This window comes from Puma concolor, chromosome D3 (genome assembly GCF_028749965.1).
Source record: "Puma concolor isolate L17-30 chromosome D3, mPumCon1.1.hap2, whole genome shotgun sequence".
Classification (NCBI taxonomy): domain Eukaryota; kingdom Metazoa; phylum Chordata; class Mammalia; order Carnivora; family Felidae; genus Puma; species Puma concolor.
The window spans coordinates 10,670,681-10,691,032 of NC_141678.1; the positions used below are offsets into that span (position 1 = coordinate 10,670,681).

General features: G+C 56.0%; 1 protein-coding gene across 2 annotated transcripts; it reads left to right on the plus strand.

Moving 5' to 3' along the window:
• The first annotated feature begins 286 nt into the window (after positions 1-286).
• Positions 287-19,595, plus strand: OAS3 (2'-5'-oligoadenylate synthetase 3). Of its 2 annotated transcripts, XM_086681738.1 has the most exons (16): positions 287-726; positions 3,907-4,189; positions 5,810-5,985; positions 7,275-7,513; positions 8,794-8,947; positions 9,370-9,714; positions 10,828-11,110; positions 11,434-11,609; positions 12,424-12,674; positions 13,085-13,229; positions 13,957-14,130; positions 15,455-15,740; positions 16,789-16,964; positions 17,283-17,521; positions 18,305-18,452; positions 18,628-19,595. In XM_086681738.1, exons 1-16 carry the CDS (start codon positions 388-390, stop codon positions 18,637-18,639), a joined length of 3,426 nt encoding a protein of 1,141 aa, XP_086537864.1. In that variant the 5' UTR covers positions 287-387; the 3' UTR covers positions 18,640-19,595. The 2 variants fall into 2 exon arrangements, with proteins under 2 accessions (XP_086537864.1, XP_086537865.1); XM_086681739.1 differs by lacking the exon at positions 287-726 and having other exon boundaries at positions 4,022-4,189; positions 5,815-5,985.
• The last annotated feature ends 757 nt before the right edge of the window (positions 19,596-20,352 follow it).

Here is a 20,352-nt window from a genome sequence, read left to right on the forward strand (position 1 = left end):
GTTGTGCAAAGGGTCCTCCATTACTAGCGGTGTTCAGAACGCCCCCTTCAGGCAGAGAGCAAGCGGGGTGCTCTCTGGGTGAACCTCCTCCAGGCCACCAGGCGTGACCGTGTCCTCGCGTGTAAATCCTGCACGTTTCTTCAATGCTTCCAGGGTACGTGACGGTGCTCTGTGGACCCGCTGCTGCCGAGGCTTTTTGTTCAGGTGTGTTCAGTGCATCGGAGCTGGGGGGGTGGGGGGGGTGGCTGCAGGGAAGGCGGACCCAGTGCTGGGAGCCGGGAGGCCGAAAAACGAAACTCTGCTGGGAAGGGAACCCGGAAATGGGTGCGAGAGCCCAGAGCTGCTGGAGAGAAACGAAACCGAAACCGAAAGCGGGAGAGGGGCGGAATGCCTGCGAGGCTGGGGAGCAGGGACGCGGGGCGCGGCGACGGGGAGGCTGGGGCGGCAGCCCCACCCCCTGCCCTCCCGCCCGGCGCAGAGCCCAGGTCGGGGCGCCGCGGGCAGCGGGGAGCGCGCGCGGATCGCGCGGGAGGGCAGCCGGCCGTGGACATGGACGTGTACCGCACCCCCGCCGCCGCGCTGGACAACCTGGTGGCCCGCAGACTGCAGCCGTCCGCGGAATTCGTGGGGGCTGCGCGGCGCGCCCTGGGCGCCCTGGGGACCTTCCTGCGGGAGCGCGGGGGCCGCGCCGCTGCCCAGCCTTGGAGGGTGCTGAAAATCGCCAAGGTAGGCGCCGCGCAGGGGGCAGGGGCAGGGGCGGGGGCGGGGGCGGGGGTGGGGGGAGAGCTCACCTGTAAACAGAAACAACCCATTGCCGCGGGCGATGTGGCCCCGGACGGTTTGTATCAGCTCTTTCCATTCATTTCTTTGACACTTTGGAGGCATGCTTGCGGTGCGCCAGCGCTGATCTAAGTGCCCTGAAAATACACTGCACACCACAGCCCGGCCAAGTGGGTACTATTAACCGCACCCGACGCATGGGAAACTGAGGCACGGAGCGACGAAATGATGTGTCCAAAGCTTGTAAGAGGCCCGGCAAGATTCAAAGCCAGGTCGTCTGATTCTTGCATCTGTGCTCTTACAGGCTGCCTCCATTCATTCATTCATTCGTTCACTCGCTCACTCACTCAGTCGTTTACCCAGTCCAAACAGACTCCAGTCCTCACACCATGCCTGACCCTAAAGATGCAGAAACCCTAGTATTTCTCCAATAGCCACGGAGCCTAATTTACTGCGAAACCGCCCAATAACAATGAACATTGTCTCATTAAATGAGTCATCCCGCTGAATCCTCACATTCAAGGAGGTAGGGATTATTACCCCTGTTTTACGACTGGGGAAACTGGGACTGGGGGTGGGTGAGCCACTGCCCCGGGCCACGTTTTGCCATTTAAATGCCTTCCTGCTGCTGTGACCTCAGGATGCCCACAGGCTCAGGCAGGAGACAGGCATCAGCTTCTGTGTCCTCAGCACAAACTCAGGGGCTCTAGGGCTGCGACGAAGGAACTTGGCTGGGGTAGAGGGGACTTGGAGCTTCTCAGGGAAGGGATGGAGACACAGGGCAAGGGACGGCCCCAGAGCAGCTGGTGGTTTCCTGGGGCTGAGTCTTAGCTTGGGAGGTGGGAAAGAAGGAGAGGCTTGCAGCCTGGGAAACGTGGAGGCAGATTTCTGCCTTTGAGGTGGAAAGGACGAATTTCTTTGGAGCAATAGTTTAAGAGTCTCTAAAGCTCTGGCAATCCTCAGCTTTCTTGGAAAACCTGGGACAGTTCTTATGGTTGACTTTAGCTTATGGCCTTCGGATCATTCAAAGCTTTGAAGGAGGCAGTGGTAAGGTGGGTATAGGGCCATGAGCTACCTTTCCAGTCTTCCGATGCTGCTCCCTGCGGAAAAGACTCCTTGGAGAATGGCCAATTCCAGGGCTGGAATAATGTGCAAGATGAGCCTGGGGCTTCTAGTTGGACCAGAACGCAAAGAAGGGGTGGCTGACCTCTGTAGTCCTGTCAGAAGGACCGCCCTCTCCCTTCTCCACCCCTGCCCAGAGCCAACAGGAAGGGGCTCTCCTGCCCCAGCTGTGACCACCAAAAATGTCTCCCGGTGGCGTGGCCAAAGGCTGAAATTTCTTTAAAAATCCCAGAAGGAGATGGGGCGGCCTGGGTGGCTCTGGTTAAGTGTCTCAGGTCATGATCTCACAGTTTGTGGGTTCAAGTCCCTCATCGGGCTCCGTGCTGACAGCTCAGAGCCTGGAGCCTGCTTTGGATTCTGTGTCTTCCTCTCTCGCTGCCCCTCCCCTGCTCATGCTCTCTCTCTCTCTCTCTCTCAAAAATAAGTAAACATCAAAAATTTTTCTAAAATAAAAACATACATGAAGCACATGTGGCAACAGACTTCCTTAAAAACCCGCCCTTCTTTTGTGTAGGTTTAGAAACGTGCACAATAAAATAAGTATTTTTTTTTTTAATTTTTTTTTCAACGTTTTTATTTATTTTTTTTGGGACAGAGAGAGACAGAGCATGAATGGGGGAGGGGCAGAGAGAGAGGGAGACACAGAATCGGAAGCAGGCTCCAGGCTCTGAGCCATCAGCCCAGAGCCCGACGCGGGGCTCGAACTCCCGGACCGCGAGATCGTGACCTGGCTGAAGTCGGACGCTTAACCGACTGCGCCACCCAGGCGCCCCTAAAATAAGTATTTTTAAGGGAATTCATCGATGGGGAGGGGTGCAGGAAGAATGTAGGCTTGGAGCCCAGTCTTCTGAGCTGACCTCCCAGGTTCCAAGTACGGTGCCTTCTCTGAGTCAGGTTGTCGGTGAGCAACCTCTCTGCACTTCCGTTTCCTCATCTCCTCATTTGTGAAGTGGGAGCGGTAACAGTACCTTCCTCTCAGGCTTGTTAGGGAGCTTCCGTGAGATGATCAAGCGCAAAACAGGCAGGAAATGCTCGGTTTACAATATTCCTCCGTGCTCTGCCCTGTTCCCCCTTTGTTGGCACCCCACCCCCCCCCCCCGCCGCCATGTGAGGAGCTGGCAGTAAAAAAAAAAAAACCTGGGATGCCATTGGGATAATTCGCCATCCCAGCTCGGTGGGGGAGATGCCCTCTGGAAGGCTAATCTGGTTCTTGGCTTTTCCAGGCTGTGTTAACTCACTTCACAGCCCCGAGGCTCATGTAACCGCGTGTAACCACATCACAGGGACTGTCTGGAAGTGAGATTACAGGTGTCAGACATTTGACAGAGCTCCAGGCACAGGGTAGAGACTCTCATCGTGGGAGTTTCCTTCGCAGGTCCTTCGCTGACAGCTTTGCAGAAAGAAACACCCGTCAGAAAGGTCCCGGACATTCAGCAAGTCATATCACGGTTTTGAACTGATCCCAGGCAAAAGCCGAGAACATGTGTTCTGCAAAGCAGAATTTGTTTCACCAGCATTTTGAATTAAAGCTTTTGTTCAATGTTTGTTTATGTTTGAGAGGGAAAGAGAGGGGCGGAGGGGCAGAGGGAGAGGGAGACGGGGGATCCGAAGCAGGTTCTGTGCTGACAGCGGAGAGCCTGATGCGGGGCTTGAACCCACAAACCGTGAGATCATGACCTGAGCTGAAGTCGGACACTTAACCTACTGAACCACCTAGGTGCCCTTAAAAAAACTTTTTTTTTTTTTAAATTATAAATTAACAAAAGCTTTTTGAAGTTAGTGGCCAACACTTAGAGATATATGGATTTACAAATAAAACATGCCTTTCTTGAAAACTCAGGCCTGGCTTTCCTCGGCCTGCATTTCTGCATGGCTTCACATGCCAGGGGCTGTGCGCCCACCATCTCCCCCCACAGCCCGCGTGGTTCGTTCAGGTTGCCTACCAGCCCACTCGGTCACCAGAATCGAAGAGTGCAGAATTCTGAATTGTTTTTTGCTTCACAGGGAGGCTCCTCTGGCCGGGGCACAGCTCTGAGGGGTGGCTGTGATTCCGAACTTGTCCTCTTCCTCAACTGCTTCAAGAGCTACGAGGACCAGGGCGTTCGCCGTGCAGAGATCCTCAACGAGATGCGGGTCCTGCTAGAATCCTGGTGGCAGAAACCCATCCCCGGTCTGAGCTTTGAGTTTCCCGAGCAGGACGCGGCCAGGGTCCTACGGTTCCGACTGGCATCCACGGACCTCGAAAACTGGATGGATGTCAGCCTGGTGCCCGCCTTCGACGCTCTGGGTGAGGGGTGCCTGACCCATTCCAGGGTCGGGGGCAAGATCCTTAGGAGTAGGACCGGGCTTCCAGTCCTAACCCTGCCACCAGCCTGCTGTGTGGCCTGGGCATCCCTCTCTGGGCTCTTGTTTCCTGACTACACGCATTGAGTGTGGGCCAAGAAAGCCCGGTTCCTCCCGGATCTGCGGTCCTGGCATCTAGAAGCTCGGCCCTCCCTCAAGCAGCTGGGGAGACGTTCCTTCAGCCACTGCCGAGAACAGTGCTGCTCCGCCCTTCCAGAAATACCCCAGGGGGAAGGCACAGCCGCCTGGCCTCAGGGGGCTTGGGGACAAGGCCAGCATTCTGCAAAATCTTGTATTTCATCTGAAAGGCATTAATATGATTTTTGCGCTCCCCTTGATAGTATATCCATGCTTGATTTATAATATAGTATATATAATGTGCCCCTGTGCCCACATCTGTAAAATGAGGTTAATAATAATGGGACCGTAGCAATCCATCTTGCAGAGTGTTTGGGAAGACCGTGTGCGTGAATACCTGTGATGAACTTGACACATGATGGGGCTGTACGAGTGCTTGCTGTCCTTCTTTCTATTATTATTATTATTATTATTATTATTACTATTTCCCATTATCAGTGTTCTTCTTACTAACCATGATGTCCTGGGAGACAGCTCTCTTGAACTTATCCAGGTTACGACGTCCTGACGGACAGCCACACTCTCCCACGCTCGGTACACGTATACTAATCACAATAGCTACTGCTTACTCAGTGCTCGACTCCAACAAGCACTTGACCTATTTCATCTCATTAATTCCTCAGAACAAACCTATGAGGTCTGTACTGTCTTGTCTTCCCTTTTCCTAAGAGGGGCCCTGAGGCACAGAGATGGACGGTAACTCACCCAAAGCCGCACAGCAAGTAAGCGATGTCGGGGGAACCTGGGAAATTATGGAGCGCGTTTCCTTTTCCCAGGCCAGGCCCACAGGAAGCGGGGGCGGGAAAGGCCCACGCCGCAAAGGCAGCCAGCTTTAACTTCCAGTCCTGTGTCCGTCACTTGCCAGCTCTGTGACCGGGGGCAGAGCCCTGAATTTCTCTGTGCCTCAGTGTCCGCAGCTGTAAGATGAAGTTGCCCGGTGGGGTTTTAGTGGGGAGACGCGGCACTCGATGTGAAACTTTAGTGTCGCAAGCACTAAAAAAATATTATCACTGCCAAGGGCTCAGAATCCTTTGCCTTACCGTTTCCCCAGCACCGTGCCTTTCCCCTCTGGCACCAATTAAAGGTATGTGCAGTGGCATTTTTGTTCTGCCTGAGGGAACCGCAGGGAGGGAAGAACTACCAGGTTCTAGGTACTCCTGATTCAGCTGGAAGCATCCTTCCTTTGGAGCCGGCTTGGAATGCAGCCGGGCCCTGGGGGCTGCCTGGCCATTTGGAAGGAAGGGGCTCTTCCTTCTGGTCTAGACCTTTCCTCCCTGCCCCCTGAGAAGCTCCAGGCTCTCTTCCTCATCCTCCAGCCCCCATGCTCGTGGATACCCGCCTCCACCAAACTGCCCTCCTCCCCGCCCCCGGCTCTCCATCCTGTGCCTCGGAACCCTTCCTGACGCACAGCACTTCACTCCCGCAGGACAGCTCAGTTCCGATGTCAAACTCAAGCCCCAGATCTACTCCCGCCTCCTCGACAGCGGCTGCCAGGGGGGCGAGCATGCGGCCTGCTTCGCGGAGCTGCGGAGGAACTTCGTGAACGTTCGCCCGGCCAAGCTGAAGAACCTGATCCTGCTGGTGAAGCACTGGTTCCGTCAGGTAAGGTGGCTTCGGAGGGTCCTCGCCCCAGGCATAGGACTGTTGGAATTTGTGATTTCGCGATGGCGAGAATATTTTCTTATGTTCCATGGCCACTCGTGTTTCTCTTTAGGGAGATAGGCCTGTTCATATCATTGGTTTATTATTTTCTTCTGGGCTAGCTGTTTTCTCCTTGTTGGTTTGTTGGAGCTCTTTACATATTCTGGGTGCTAATTCTTACTGAGTTAACATAATGCAATCTGTTCTCCCAGGACGAGGCTGGGACTTCCGTTTCGTTCGTAGGTCTTTTGTCACGGAAAATGTCGGGATTTTAATGTAATCAGGTGTGTTCATCTTTTTCGTATGTGATTTGTACTTGGTGAATCTTGTGTAAGTAGGCTTTGCCTATCCTGACTTTTTTCTTAATTTTTTTTAATGTTTATTTATTTTTGAGAGAGAGACAGAGACAGAGCTTGAGCAGGGGAGGGGCAGAGAGAGAGAGGGAGACACAGAATCTGAAGCAGGCTCCAGGCTCCGAGCTGTCAGCACAGAGCCCGACGTGGGGCTCGAACCCACAAACCGCGAGATCGTGACCTGAGCCGAAGTCGGGCGCTTCACCGACTGAGCCACCCAGGCGCCCCTATCCTTTCTAAAATTCTTCTCCCATATTTCCTTCCAGAAGGTTCTAAAGTTTTCTTTTCGTGTGGGTTCAGGGCTTTGAACTCTGGAATATTTTATCTATGGTATGAAGTAACGCGGAGTTTGTATGCTTCCCGCCTCAGCCTCAGGAATGACCCCCACTCCCGAAACATTCATGTTTGTCGACAGACTGTTGTGTATTGAAGAAGGGGTGCCCAGCCTGTGCCTGGAGATGAGGGAACAGGCCCCCTCCCCCCCAAGATCTTTGGGCACACGGCTTGGTCTTTCTGGTGGACCACTCATCATAAAGCAAGTCTGGGGGGAGGAGATCCTGGATTCCGGATCTCGTTCAGCCAACAACTCCCTGTGTGGCCCTGGAAAGTTCTGCCATTCGCTCATCTGGAGGATGAGCAGCAGCCTCGCACTGCCCACCCGCCGGCCTCTCTCTGACTGCTCCCCAATCCCAGAGGCTCGCATCGCATACGCCCGAGGCTTGGCCGAAGCCCCAGGAGCGAGGGCAGATGAGACACGGCAGGTTGTTCCTGGAATGCAGCATCTCGTCTCAGGCTTCGCCTGCGTCCCGGTGGGCGGGCTCTGCACCCCCCAGACTGAGAGCTCCGGGGAAGTTCTCCAGGGAGCGCTCTCTTTCCCCTCCCCTTCCCCTCTTACAGGTGTGCCAGGGGGAGGTGAGGAGGGAGGAGCTGCCTCCAGCCTATGCCCTGGAGCTGCTGACCATCTTCGCCTGGGAGCAGGGCTGTGGGAAGGAGGCCTTCAGCCTGGCCCAAGGCCTCCGCACCGTCCTGGGCCTGATCTGTCAGTATCAGCACCTGTGTGTTTTCTGGACCCTCAACTACGGCTTCGAGGACCCTGCGGTCAGGTGGTTCTTGCGGTACCAGCTCGAGAGACCCAGGTACCTCCCATCACCCCCCTGTCCCCACTCTCCTGGGCTTGGGCCGCAGGAGATAATTAACAATGATCAATGATCCAACAGGTCTCCTCTCCCGGAGGCCTGCGTGGGGGCCAAAGCCACACGCTGTGCGCTTACTAATTCAGTGGATTCAGCCCCAGAGGGAAATGACAGTCACTAGGGGGCATTTTTTTTTTAATTTTTTTTTTAACGTTTTATTTATTTTTGAGACAGAGAGAGACAGAGCATGAACAGGGGAGGGTCAGCGAGAGGGAGACACAGAATCTGAAACAGGCTCCAGGCTCTGAGCTGTCAGCACAGAGCCCGACACGGGGCTCGAACTCACGGACCGTGAGATCATGACCTGAGCCGAAGTCGGCCGCTTAACGGACTGAGCCACCCAGGCGCCCCACTAGGGGGCATTTTTAAAAAGATTTTTCTAGGGGCACCTGGGTGGCTCAGTCCGTTAAGCGACACCTTCGGCTCAGGTCATGATCTCTCCGTTTGTGAGCTGGAAACCCATGTCGTGGGCTCTGTGCGGACAGCTCGGAGCCTGGAGCCTGCTTGGGATTCTGTGTCTCCCCCTCTCTCTCTGTCCCTCCCCCTGCTAGCGCTCCCCCCCCCCGCCCTCTCTCTCTCTCAAAAATAAGTAAACCTTTAAAAAAAAAAAGATTTTTGCGTGAACGTATTTTACACGTGAACATTTTATGCGACACGTAGCATACAGGTACCAAGGGCACATTTGATGCCTTTCTATAAAGTGAACCCACCTGTGAAAAGACCACCAACGGTGGGGCGTTATTACTGTTGCTTATTGCGTTCTGTTGCCGAGCAGAGTACTTCCATTGTGTGCATTTATCACAATATGCTTTCCGTTCTGTTCCTCATGGACAGTTTGGTGGTTTCCACTCCGGGGCTGTTAACCATGAGGCTGTTCCAAACAGCCTTGCACGCGCATTTCGGTGTGCCCGCACCGTTAGAGAGACACATGGGAATGAAACTGCTTGGTCGCGGGGGTAACTCTGAGTCCCTGGGGGGTGGATCCTCCTGTCTGATGATTCTAATGTGCAGAGTGGAGGATCATGACTCTGATGTAATCTCCACGGCAGCCCCCCCCCCCCCCGCCCCAAGTAACTGAGGCTCAGAGAAGGTAAGTCATCCGCCCTAGGTCACACAGCTGGAAAGGAGAAGAACTGGAATTGGAGCCAGGCCTGCTTGACCTCGGAGCCCCTGATCCTGACCGTCTCGCTAACCAGAACCTTCTTGTCCCTCTGGATTTGCAGGCCCGTGATCCTGGACCCGGCTGACCCCACGTGGGACGTGGGGAACGGAGCAGCGTGGCACTGGGATCTACTGGCCCGAGAGGCAGAGTCTTGCTATGAGCACCCGTGTTTTCTGCAGGCGGCGGGGGGCGCTGTGCAGCCCTGGGAGGGGCCCGTGAGTGAGGGGCTCCCGGGATCCTTGTTACGCACCCAATTCGTGTACTCGGTGTTTCCTGAGCATCTGTTGTGTGCTGGGGCCCTGGGGTGTGGGACAGGCTTGAAAAATGGGGGCTGCAGGCATGTAAAACAACCTGATCACCAAGCTGAGCCTGCTTGGAGGAACCTTTCCGGTGGCACTGTTATCATCTGCTTACCGTGCTGGGTCCACCCGGCACCGGGGACCATTTTATAATTTATCCCGTCTGGAAGGGCGCCTCTATCTAATCTGCACGAAGGCGCCTTAGGGGCTAGCGGTGACCCTCTCGCTTTCTCTCTCTGAGTCTCAGTCACCCTGACCGTACAATGGGAGGGGGGTGGTGAGAGAAGGGATGGAGAAGCCTCTTCGCTTGTAAGACAGCTCCTTCAACAAACTTCCAGGGCCTTCCACGTCCTGGGTGCTCAGGTTTGGACCACCCCATCCAGCGAGACTCTGCCCAGAGGGCCCCGGAGGAGAGCAGCAGTCTCGATGCCGTGGGCCCAAGTGCAGGGAGCAGGCAGCCCTCACGCCCAGCTCCCGGCCCCTCAGGGACAGCCAGCACCACCCCCTGTACTCTGGGGATGGCCTTGGATCTGTCTCGCATCAGCACCAAGGACCTGGACCGCTTCATCCAGGACCACCTGAAACCGAACCCCCAGTTCCAGAAGCAGGTCAACAAGGCCATCGATGTCATCTTGCATTGCCTCTGCGAGAAGCGTTTCTACAGGGCGTCCACAGTCAGCAAGGTAAGTCGGTGGGTGGGGACACCGATGGGACCCTCCTGGGGCACCACAGCGAGGAGGGGGAGGAGCCACAGTGCGGCTGAGGGCGGGCAGGGCAAGTGGGCATCCGTGGAGGGGTAGTTTGCTGGCCGGAGGTATGTATCTAAGTACCAGCTTTTTGGGGGGGGATCTTTTTTAATGATAGTTTTTTAAACCACTAACAGAGCACGCCTCCTCTCTGCTCAAAACCCTCCCCGGGTTCACAGAGCACAGTGGCTTCGAGGCCCATAGAATCTGGCCCTGGTCTTTCTCGGAACTTCACTTACTCCACACTGGCCTCCTGGCTGCTTCTTGAACTCACCGGCCAGAGTCCGCACTGGCTGGTTTCTCTTTCTGGAATCCCTCACCACCCCACCCCCCCCCCCTCCCAGCCCCATCCACTTGGCTTCCCCCACTCTCCTTTAAGTCTAGGGTCCCAGCCCTCTAGAGTCTCACGGAGGCCTCATTGCTCAGTTCACAACTGCAACCTCCCTTCCACAGCCCCACCCCGTCCCCTTACTGCCTTATTTGCCTGCACACAGCCCTTAGCGCTTCTGGGAGCTGTTGTTTGCAGACCGTCCCTCCCTCCTCTCCCCCTGCTAGAATGTAAGTTCCAGGAGAAGAGGTAACTTTTATGTACTCCCATACCTTGCCACATGTTGAGTGCCCAATAAACGGATGGATGGGTGGAAGCAGGCCAGCAGAGCACATCCACAGGCCCCATTTGGCCCCGGGACCTCAACGTGCCATGTGTGGTCCAGATGGGCAGTCAATAGGTGCTGCGGATATTCGGCTAAAATCATTAATCCCTGCCCCCTTCACCGCACCCCCCGTTTTCTGTTGCTACGTGTTGGTCTGACTTTGCGCAGGCCCCGAGGGTCAGAAGGCAGGTGCAGGCGGACATAATCTGACTCTGCCAGGCTTCTAAGAGTCAGAGGTCGCGGGGCTTGTGCAGCCCGCCTCTGTCACGGTGTCCCCAGACCTGACACCAGCGACAGAGTAGTGTTGGGACTGCAGTGGGGGTACAGCGGGTGGGGTCATAGTCTGACTCCTGAGCTCAGGGACAGTCACGGGTCTCAGATGGCCCATCCTCTGCAGGGGGGCTCATTTGGCCGGGGCACAGACCTGAGGGGCTACGGTGATGCCGAACTCGTCATCTTCCTCAACTGCTTCGAGGACTACGGGGACCAAAGGGCCCGCCGCCTGGAGATCCTTGATGAGATGCGGGCACAGTTGGAATCCTGGTGGCAAGACCCAGTCCCCGGCCTGAGCCTCCGTTTTCCTGAGCAGACCGTGCCCGAGGCTTTACAGTTCCAGCTGGTGTCCCGGGCCCCAGGAAGCTGGATGGACGTGAGCCTGCTGCCTGTCTTTGATGCCGCGGGTGAGGGCTGCCTCCAGCCTGTGCCTTGGAGACCAATTCCCTCGCCCGCTCTGCTACACAGCTTGCCTAGGGTCGAGATCACCCACCTTGCGGAGTTATTGGGTGGATGAGGGAAAATTACTGAAAAGCACCCAGCACGTATTTGGTGCTTAAAAAAAAAAAGTTCTGATTGCTATTCCATGTCGTAGACTGTGTATTATGGGTTGCAGTGCTATGCTATGCAATTAACGTTAAAATATTAATAAAGGCTGGGGAGTGGCTGGGTGGGGACATGCTGCTGTCTTCGTTAGAGCTAGGCACTCAGAGTACTTCACATTTCGCAGGGCAGCTCTGTGCGGGCGCCAGACCTGAGCCCCAGATCTACTCCAGCTTCCTCGACAGCGGCTGCCAGGGGGGCGAGCACGTGGCCTGCTTCACAGAGCTGAGGAGGAACTTCGTGAACACTCGCCCACCCAAGCTGAAGAACCTGATCCTGCTCGTGAAGCACTGGTATTACCAGGTGAGGCCTCCATACCCGCCTCCCTCCTCCCAGGAAGTAGCTGCTGTCATGGCAACTGCCTCAGCCAATCAGCGCCTCCCCCAGGCAGCCATCTCCCTTCCTTCACTTCTTATTGGCCATCCCAAGTAGAAGATCCACCTCCTCCATCCTCCATTTCCGGTACAGACCGGAAGTCCCTGGCTGAAAGAAAATCTTTCTCCGTCAAGCTCCGAATGCCCGTTTCTTGTAGTTGGGGTTCACCATCCACCTCTAGCTCATCTGTTTCCCTTCACTCCCCACGCTGCTAATGGATTCCCTGTTCTTGCCCACCCCCAAGCCCTAGCTTATGCTGTTCCACCATCACTGTCTTGTGTGCAAGGTGTACTAAATAAACCCCGAGCTTCCTCCAGAGCTCCTTCACCAAAAACACTCATCTGAATGCACTCGCATTCGTGTACTCATTCAGCAAATATTTACTGAGCAGCCACTGCCACTAACGTCACGATTGTGCCAGATGTTGGGATACCAAGCTGAATATATCGCAGCCCCCATTCCTGTACAACCGTCCCGTACACCCTTGATGGAGAGACTCTGGGCAAAGATCAAGTCTGAGATTCTTAGCCTCGCTGTGTGACCTTGGACAAGTCACTACCCACGCCCGTTCCCAGACCTCTGTGTGTCCACCTGTAAAATAAAAAGGGTTTCATTTTGTCCTGTAAAATGAAAAGGGCTTTATTTTGTATATTCCCCTCCCTCTCCAAGTACATAGGGCCATGCTTGGCACATCTTGGGTGCTCAACTCCACTCATTCTTTGATTGGCCTTGGGTGACCTAGGTCGCAGCTCGGAACAGAGGACGGCAGCCAGCCTGTGCCTCCCTGCCCCCAGTCTATGCCCTGGAGCTCCTGACCATCTTCGCCTGGGAGCAGGGCTGCAGGAACGATTCTTTCAACACGGCTGAAGGCCTCAAGACGGTCCTAGGGCTCGTCCAGCAGCACCAGCAACTTTGTGTCTACTGGACGGTCAACTACAGCTTTGAGGACCCAGCTATCAGAACATACCTTCTTGGCCAGCTTCAGAAACCCAGGTGCAGACCCATGATGCACTGCATCATCCTTTCTCCTCCCCCCACCACGGTCACCCTGGAGTCACTGCATCCAGGAGGGATCCAGGCTGGGATCTGGGTGCCTCAACCCTACTCCTTGCTCTGGACTCTTTGCTGAAGAAGCACGGACACAGGGAGCCCCCAAAGACGCCAGAGCCACGTTCATTAACACAATAAAATATCATTGCTGAAATGAAGGGCTCACCCAATACCTGACTGAGGCAGCCAGGTGGGAACCCTACTGTGCTTGGGACAGACTGGGCCAGCCCTAAGGTCCTGACACTCTTCTCCTTCTCCCCAGCCCCGACACCCTTTCCTGGTCCCTCCCACCCCCCTGCTCTTCACTGATTCCCACCTTCCCCACCTGCCTGCCCATCCACTCTGCCCCCCAGGCCCCTGCTCCTGGATCCTGCTGACCCCACCTGGAATGTGGGCCAGGGCAGCTGGGAGCTGTTGGCCCAGGAAGCAGCAGCTCTGGAGACACAGGCCTGCTTTAGGAATAGACAGGGGACGTCTGTGCAGCCCTGGGATGTGATGGTAAGGGGGGAGCCCCTGGGGCGGCAGATGCCGTTGGTGCCCCCTTCCAGACCCCCTTTCCCTGCCGGTGCGCGCATTCCCCAGCTGCCAGGAGTGTGTGTTTCTGCCGGCTTACAGCTGAGACACCTGCTGTTCTGTCCCAGCCAGCGCTTCAGTGACACGGGGGACAAAAAGCCCACCCTCGTTTTTAAGGCGAGACCGGCTCTGTGATGCAATTCCGAGTCCAGAGTTCCCCGTGGGATCGAGAGAAAGCTTTCTCGAGCTGGAGCCTTGCTTAGCTCCTTCTCCTGCTTCCCTCACTCCCCTTTTCCTGCAAGCACTGCCCCCCGTTAATCCACGCACGAGAACCCCCATCGCAGGCTCTGCTTCTAGGGGACCCCCCGCTTAAGGCGATAGCCAGCCCCCGAAGGGATATGAGTTTATTGCCCTTGCTTTTGTCAGCCGGATCTCATAACCAGGGCTTGATACTCACGACAATCCAGTGAGGCACGGGCCTTGTTATTGCCCCCATTTAAAGATGGTGAAACCAAGGCTGCGTGTTGGCGGTGGAACCAGAACGTGAACTCGGGTCCTTCTGATGCTCCCGCACAGACCTGCCAACCAGCTGAGGAAGAAAAGGGCTGTGGGAGGTAGCGGGTGTCTCATCCTCATAGACTGGCAAGAGGCAGGGCCTGCGCGCTCCTAGGGAATCCTGGCTCGAGCCGGCGTACCTGGATTCTTTCTGTAGCCTGCTCTCCTTTACCAAACACCAGCTGGGGACCTTGACAAGTTCATCAGTGAATTTCTCCAGCCCAGCCGCCAGTTCTTGGCTCAGGTGAACAAGGCCGTCAATGCCATCTGCTCATTCCTGAGGGAAAACTGCTTCCGGAATTCTCCCATCAAAGTGCTCAAGGTGGTCAAGGTAAGTCCCCAGAGGGCCGTGGGCAAGGAGAGCCCTGCAGGCTGGGGATCTCTCCCAGGCCAGGGCCAGGCCCGACCCACCTCTGTGGCCCTTACAACAATCGGCACAAGGCCAAACACAGAAGGGAAACCAGAACGCCGTTGTTGTAGGTGGGTGGTGGCGGGAGGGCTCAGAGGTGTCCAACAAATCTCTTCTGGTCGCTTGTGACAGCCAACTCAAAAGGAGGAACGAAGGGAGTATATTGGCTGATGTAAATGGAAAGCCCTGGAGTAGAGCTGCCATCAGGTACAGCTAGATCCAGGAGCCCGTGCGGGGTCTTCAGGACTCAGCTTTTCATCCCAGCCCTTGGCTCTGCTGTCTTCTGTTTCGGACAAGCCCTTTCCGTGTGATGGTTCTTGGCATCTCTAAGCTTCCAGAAAGGGGGATTCTTTTTTCTCAAAATTCAAATAAGTCTTGGAATTGAGTCTTATTGTCCTGACTCGGGTTATATACCCCTCCCCAAACTCATCACTGGGGCTAGGGAGACACCATGCTCTGACTGGCCAAGCCTGGTTCATATTATTGAGTCAGTCCCACGTGGACCTGAATTGTGGGGGAGGAGCGGTTCCCCCAAAGAAAACCGGGGTGCTGGTCTTAGAAGTAGAAGGGATGCTGGGGGTGTATAAAAAGCCACATTGTCCACTGCACCAGATACAACCTCGGTCCACAGCTGAAGTCACAAGTGAGACCCAGGTTAGCTCTGGAAGATTATAAGCATGGAATCAGCCAATGAAAAGTCCCAGGCCTGATGAGTTGCTGTGTGGCCCCAGGCAAATACCTTCCCCTCTCTGATCCTTACCTTCTTTACCCATAACACTTAAAGATGATAACCTGGCTCACTGGCTGTCAACCGTGGCTTCACTTAGAATCACGAGGTGACTTTTAAAAATTAGACCGATGCCCTGTCCCCCTCCCAGGCCAATTAAATCACAGTCACGGGGCATAGGAGCCATACGTACATCAGTCAGTTTTTAAAGCTCTCCTGGTACAAGCAGCCTTGAGAACCACAAGTCAAAAAAATAAGCAAATAAATCTCTCAAATCCCTCCCGGCCCCCAAACTTGATGGAATGAGAACGTTTGCATTTGTTGAAGGGTTTAAACTTAACATCTTGCACATTTCTTTTTCTTGCAACCGTACTACGTCTCAACCGCATATTAAAGAGGTAAGACAGAGAGGTTAGGTGACTCGCCCAAGGTCACACAGCAAGTTCCTGACCCACAGGCTCCAGCAGGAGGACGTCATGCAGTCCTGCAAGGGTCAAGCCGCCTCCGTGTCCTCCCCAGGGTGGCTCTTTAGCCAAAGGCACAGCTCTGCGAGGCCGCTCAGATGCTGATATAGTGGTGTTCCTCAGCTGCTTCAGCCAGTTCACCGAACAAGGGAACAAGCGGGCTGAGATCATCTCAGAGATCCGAGCCCAGCTGGAGGCATGTCAGCAGGAGATGCAGTTCGAGGTGAAGTTCGAGATCCCCAAGTGGGAGAATCCCCGCGTTTTGAGCTTCTCTCTGATGTCCCAGACGATGCTGGATCAGAGCGTGGACTTTGACGTGCTGCCAGCCTTTAACGCCTTAGGTGAGGTACCTGAGCATACTCCTGAGAAGGGGGAAAGCAGAGGCAGGGCTGCCAGGGACAGCAGTCGAGGTTGTGCACTGCACAACCAGACCACACATGTTCACAGGGCAGGCATTGTACACATGTGTGTTTCTCACCACTTTCCTGCAAGGTGTCTGGAGAAAAGGACACGTTTTTCCAATTCATACAACAGTTGTATGCGATCTAACAGTGGCCCTGGGCTGGGCCCTAGTCTCAGCATGACAGATGACCTTGAGCAAGGGAATTCCCTGCCTTGAGCCGCAGTGTCTTCCCTTGACACTGTATTCGAGTGTCTCCGTGCACTCCCAGCTTCGAGGATTTGTGTGCTACCTTCTCCACCTTCCACAGACCCGGAGGATCCGTTCGTTCAACACATGCACCGAGTAAGTACGTGTCCAGCATTCTCCGTGGCACCAAGGGTACATCCCTGCACAAAACAAACACAAATCCTTTCTATCTATTCAGTTCTGAACTTGCACTGGAAAGTTCGCAGAGCGAGGACGTCCCGTGTATTGGAATGTACTTGGCTCCTGAGGTTTGAGAAACGAGTGACAAGGGAGGGAATCATCCAGAAATGTGTCTGAATCTACACAGTTCCTCAATTCGGAAAGCAGGAACGCTTGAATGTCAAGGAATGCCTTTAAGGGCGGTGAAGCCGGAGAGTGATACGGTCCTGTTCCTTACAGGAGGCTCTAAGACTGAGGCTCTGCCTTTGTTAGAGAGGGCTGAACAAGTGTCCAGGAGCCGCTAAAGATGTGTCAGCTCCCAGCTGAGACTTCTTGCTGACAGCCAACCGGAGGGGTTGAAAGGGGGCAGGAAGGGCCGCGAGATTCTCACCGGGGATTTAAGGCTGGGTCATGCCACGTCTGTGTTCCGTCTAAGATCCCCTGTGCTCCCTCCCCGCCGCCGTGGGTCCAGACCCCCGGCGAGGGAGGTGCCCAAGTAGGAGATCCTGGAAGGCCTGTCTCAGTTGGCCCCAGGGGGGTTCTGGGAAACGAGCCGACGGTGGCCCCCTCCCTGTCTCCAGGCCAGCTGAGCTCCGGCAGGAGGCCCACGCCTCAAGTCTACGTCGACCTCATCCACAGCTACAACAACGCGGGCGAGTACTCCACCTGTTTCACGGAGCTGCAGAGGGACTTCATCGTCTCTCGCCCCACCAAGCTGAAGAGTCTGATCCGATTGGTCAAGCACTGGTACCAGCAGGTTCGGCCACGAGGACGGGGCCATCCCCCCACCCCCCGCCCGGGCCCTGGAGCGCTGTCCTGGGAGGAGGCGGGGCACGACCCTGGGTTGGCTGAGCGGCTGGAGAGAGATTTCATAGCTGTGGGACCTTGGTTTGCTTATCGGTGAACTGGGGCTGGTGTTGCCACATCGCAGCATTTGAGGGCATAGTGCGTGGCCGGGCATCTGACGCATGGAAGTGCCCGGTAAAGGTTTGGGGTGGTCTTGCCAGCTCTGGAAGGGTCCCTCCTGTGCGTCTTCATTGCCAGTGTCAACCCACACTTTCCCTTTATTCCCCAGTGCAACAAGATGCCCAAGGGGAAAGGTTCCCTGCCCCCCCAGCACGGGCTAGAGCTCCTGACGGTGCATGCCTGGGAGCAGGGCGGCCGGGACCCCCAGTTCAACATGGCGCAAGGCTTCCGCACTGTCCTGGAGCTGGTCAGCCGGTACCGTGAGCTCTGTGTCTACTGGACCGTCAACTACGACAACCGGGACAAGACTGTCAGGGACTTCCTGAGCCAGCAGCTTCAGAAGACCAGGTTCTGGCCCACACTCAGTGTTGCAGTGTCTCAGATCTGGGGTCCCTCACCCTTCCCACTTCCGCAGGGCACAGAGCAGGGACAGCAAACTCCTCTTCCTGGAACGGAGCTCCTTTCTAACAGGGACAGCCTTAACAGGGACAGCCTTAGCACCTGAGGGACAGGCACTCCGTTTCCTGGTCCCTTGGTTTCCAGGTGAAATGTAAGACTCCAAGTTTGAATTTCAGAAAAAGAATGAGTGACTTTTTAGTATGTGTATGCCCCCACGCAGTCCTTGGGACATACTGACGGTTTTCCAGAGCTCAAATTTCACTGGGCATCCTCTGTTTATATTTGTTAAATGTGCCAACCCTACCTGGGAACCCACCAGGTAACAGGAGCAGGTCTGCTTCTTTGGGATTTTGCCTCCCACTGAAATGGTGCAAAGATAACAGAGACGCTTGCACAAATTCACGATGCATCTCCAGTCAGTGGGTGATGGCAACTTAGAACAATGTGTTGAGAAAGACTCTGACGTGGTGACATCTGCCACAGATGTAGGAAGGCAGGAAGGCAGAGTGGTAGAACAAGTCCCGAGATTAATTAACAATGCCCGCTACATGCTGAAGGGGTAAGAGTGGCCCAAACGAACATGGTGGTTGATTAGTAATGTCTGCCCGGGACACAGAAGGGAGAAGTGGCCCGTGCAGAGGGTTGGGTGATGGAGGAGAATAGTCCAACCAGTCCCACAGAAGGGCACCCAGATGTTGCCAGGGGTCGGACTGACCCTGATGGGAATTGCAGGCCCATCATCCTGGATCCAGCTGACCCGACGGGCAACCTGGGCCACAATGCCCGCTGGGACCTGCTGGCCGAGGAAGCTGTGGCCTGCATGTCTGCCGTGTGCTGCATGGGCAGGGACGGCACCCCCATCCAGCCATGGCCAGCGAAGGTAAGAGAGCTGTATGGCGCAGCAGGGCGCACCCTTCCCTGGGGACAGTGTGCTCAGGGGAGGGGCCTGACTCCTGCCAAAGGGGCCCCCGTGCCTCCACGTCCCGGCTGTCCCTTGGTCTCTGCTTCTCCAGGAAGGTTAGGACAAACCAACTTCTTCTGTCACCTTCCGCCAGGCTGCCGTGTGAAGGCCGGAATTTGTACCAGATGGAGGGATGGACACCAGCCGTTGGCGTGGAGAGACTTCGGGTCACCTACCAGATGTGTGTGTGCGTGTGTGTGTGTGCTTGTGAGAGACAGAGAGGCCTCGATTCAGTGAATCCACTCCTCCTCTGTCCAGCCTCCCTCCCGACTCCTATCCCTGCCTTCCCACTCTCTGCCCTCCTCCTGCTCTGCGTACCCAGCCCAGCTGAGTTTTATCAAATACCCCCTTGCGTCATACGGGCACTGGCCACCACAAGGCTCCCCTGCTCCCCTGCCCCCTGAGGCCGCGCACCAGACTCGGTGGGCTGGCAGCGGCCTGTCGCCGCCATGACTCCACTCTCAGACAGCCACTGTCGCGTACCACACTGCGTCCCGCCCCTGCCGAGAATGCCCTCTTCCTTCCTGCCTTCTCTGCCCGTCCGCACCGGTTCACATCTTCCGCTGAAGCCCATCCCTGTCCGCCCAGTGGCCTCTCCTCCTTCCCCAGCCCAGCGGCTTTCGCAGAGATGGCAGTCTTCGTGCCATTTGTCAGCCACAGGCCATTGGCAGTGGCCGCCTGGAGGCCTGGGTTCTGGAAGATTCTAAAGAATGGATGCATACCTGGGAAGAGTGATGTAATCAACTAGTGATGTCTGCCATGGATGCGGTAGGGGAACGTGGTGGCATGAGTGCTGTGATCGATTAGCGATGTCTGGCCCCAAGGCAGGAATATGGGCTCACAGGCTAACGGTGTTATTGAGCAGCTCTCTGAGCTCGGCCACCGGCAGGAAGAGCCTGCCCGGATGGGCCGGTCTTGTCTGCCACAGACGGAAGGCGTGGGGACGTGTGTACCATGCAGTCCCTCTCATGGGACCCCTGACTGAATGCCATTTTGCTGGAGGAGCCTTGTTTTCTACCTCCTTCGCACATCTTGAGACCACGGCCTGTTTGCCTTCTTGAATTTTTTTCTGGGCTCCTGTCTTCTCTCCTGATGTGCTGGAACATCGCCGGCGGGATTCTCCATCCCCAGAGCCAGCCAGTGCCCAAACAACAGTGCTCAGCCTGCTTCCCTCCGCCCTCCAGGGCAAATCCACCGTGTGATTTGCAGGCGGGGCTCCTGCCCTCCAGGCCGACAGCTGTGTCCCTCTTAGTCAAGGCTCAGCACAGAAAACGAAGTAGTCCAGGAATCGTTAGCAGGAAGGGATTCCATCCAAAGTCCCTGGACAGTCGGGAGGCGCGGAAGGCAAGGACCGTGGTGGGACTGGTGGTCTCAAGGTTAGACCCCCGTGGCTGAATCAGAGGTCAGGAAGCTGCTCCTGCCTGTCACCAGGCCACTGCCTCACACCCACCTAGCCGGGGCCGGACCCGGGATGTGGGCTCCAGCAGCCACGGGTGTCGCTTGGGACTTGCCAGCCACCAGCTCTGCAGGAAGATGCCTTCTGTCTCCCTCCTGGAGCACAGTCGAAATTACGGCCAGAAGTCTGGCGACAGGGCCATCGGAAGCGAATGGTTCGCCTCCCACTCCTTGCAGCGCAGGGAAGGAGGGATGCCCAGTGCTGACCGCCCGCGTCCGGGTCGGCATCCCCAGCAGATGCGCTGTGAACTGCGAATGTCTGTTGGGTGGGTGAGGGGGTGGGCCGTCCCAGAGGGAGGACCAGGAGGAGACAGAGGGGAAGGAGCCCCCAGGCATCCCCTCCCTGCCCCCCCCCCCGAGTGTC

Coding starts and splice junctions, on each gene's coding strand:
- OAS3 (XM_086681738.1), top strand. CDS start 388: ATGCCTGCGAGGCTGGGGAGCAGGGACGCGGGGCGCGGCGACGGGGAG. Junction 14,131..15,454: donor AAGTGCTCAAGGTGGTCAAG/GTAAGTCCCCAG, acceptor TGTCCTCCCCAG/GGTGGCTCTTTAGCCAAAGG. Junction 16,965..17,282: donor TCAAGCACTGGTACCAGCAG/GTTCGGCCACGA, acceptor TTTATTCCCCAG/TGCAACAAGATGCCCAAGGG.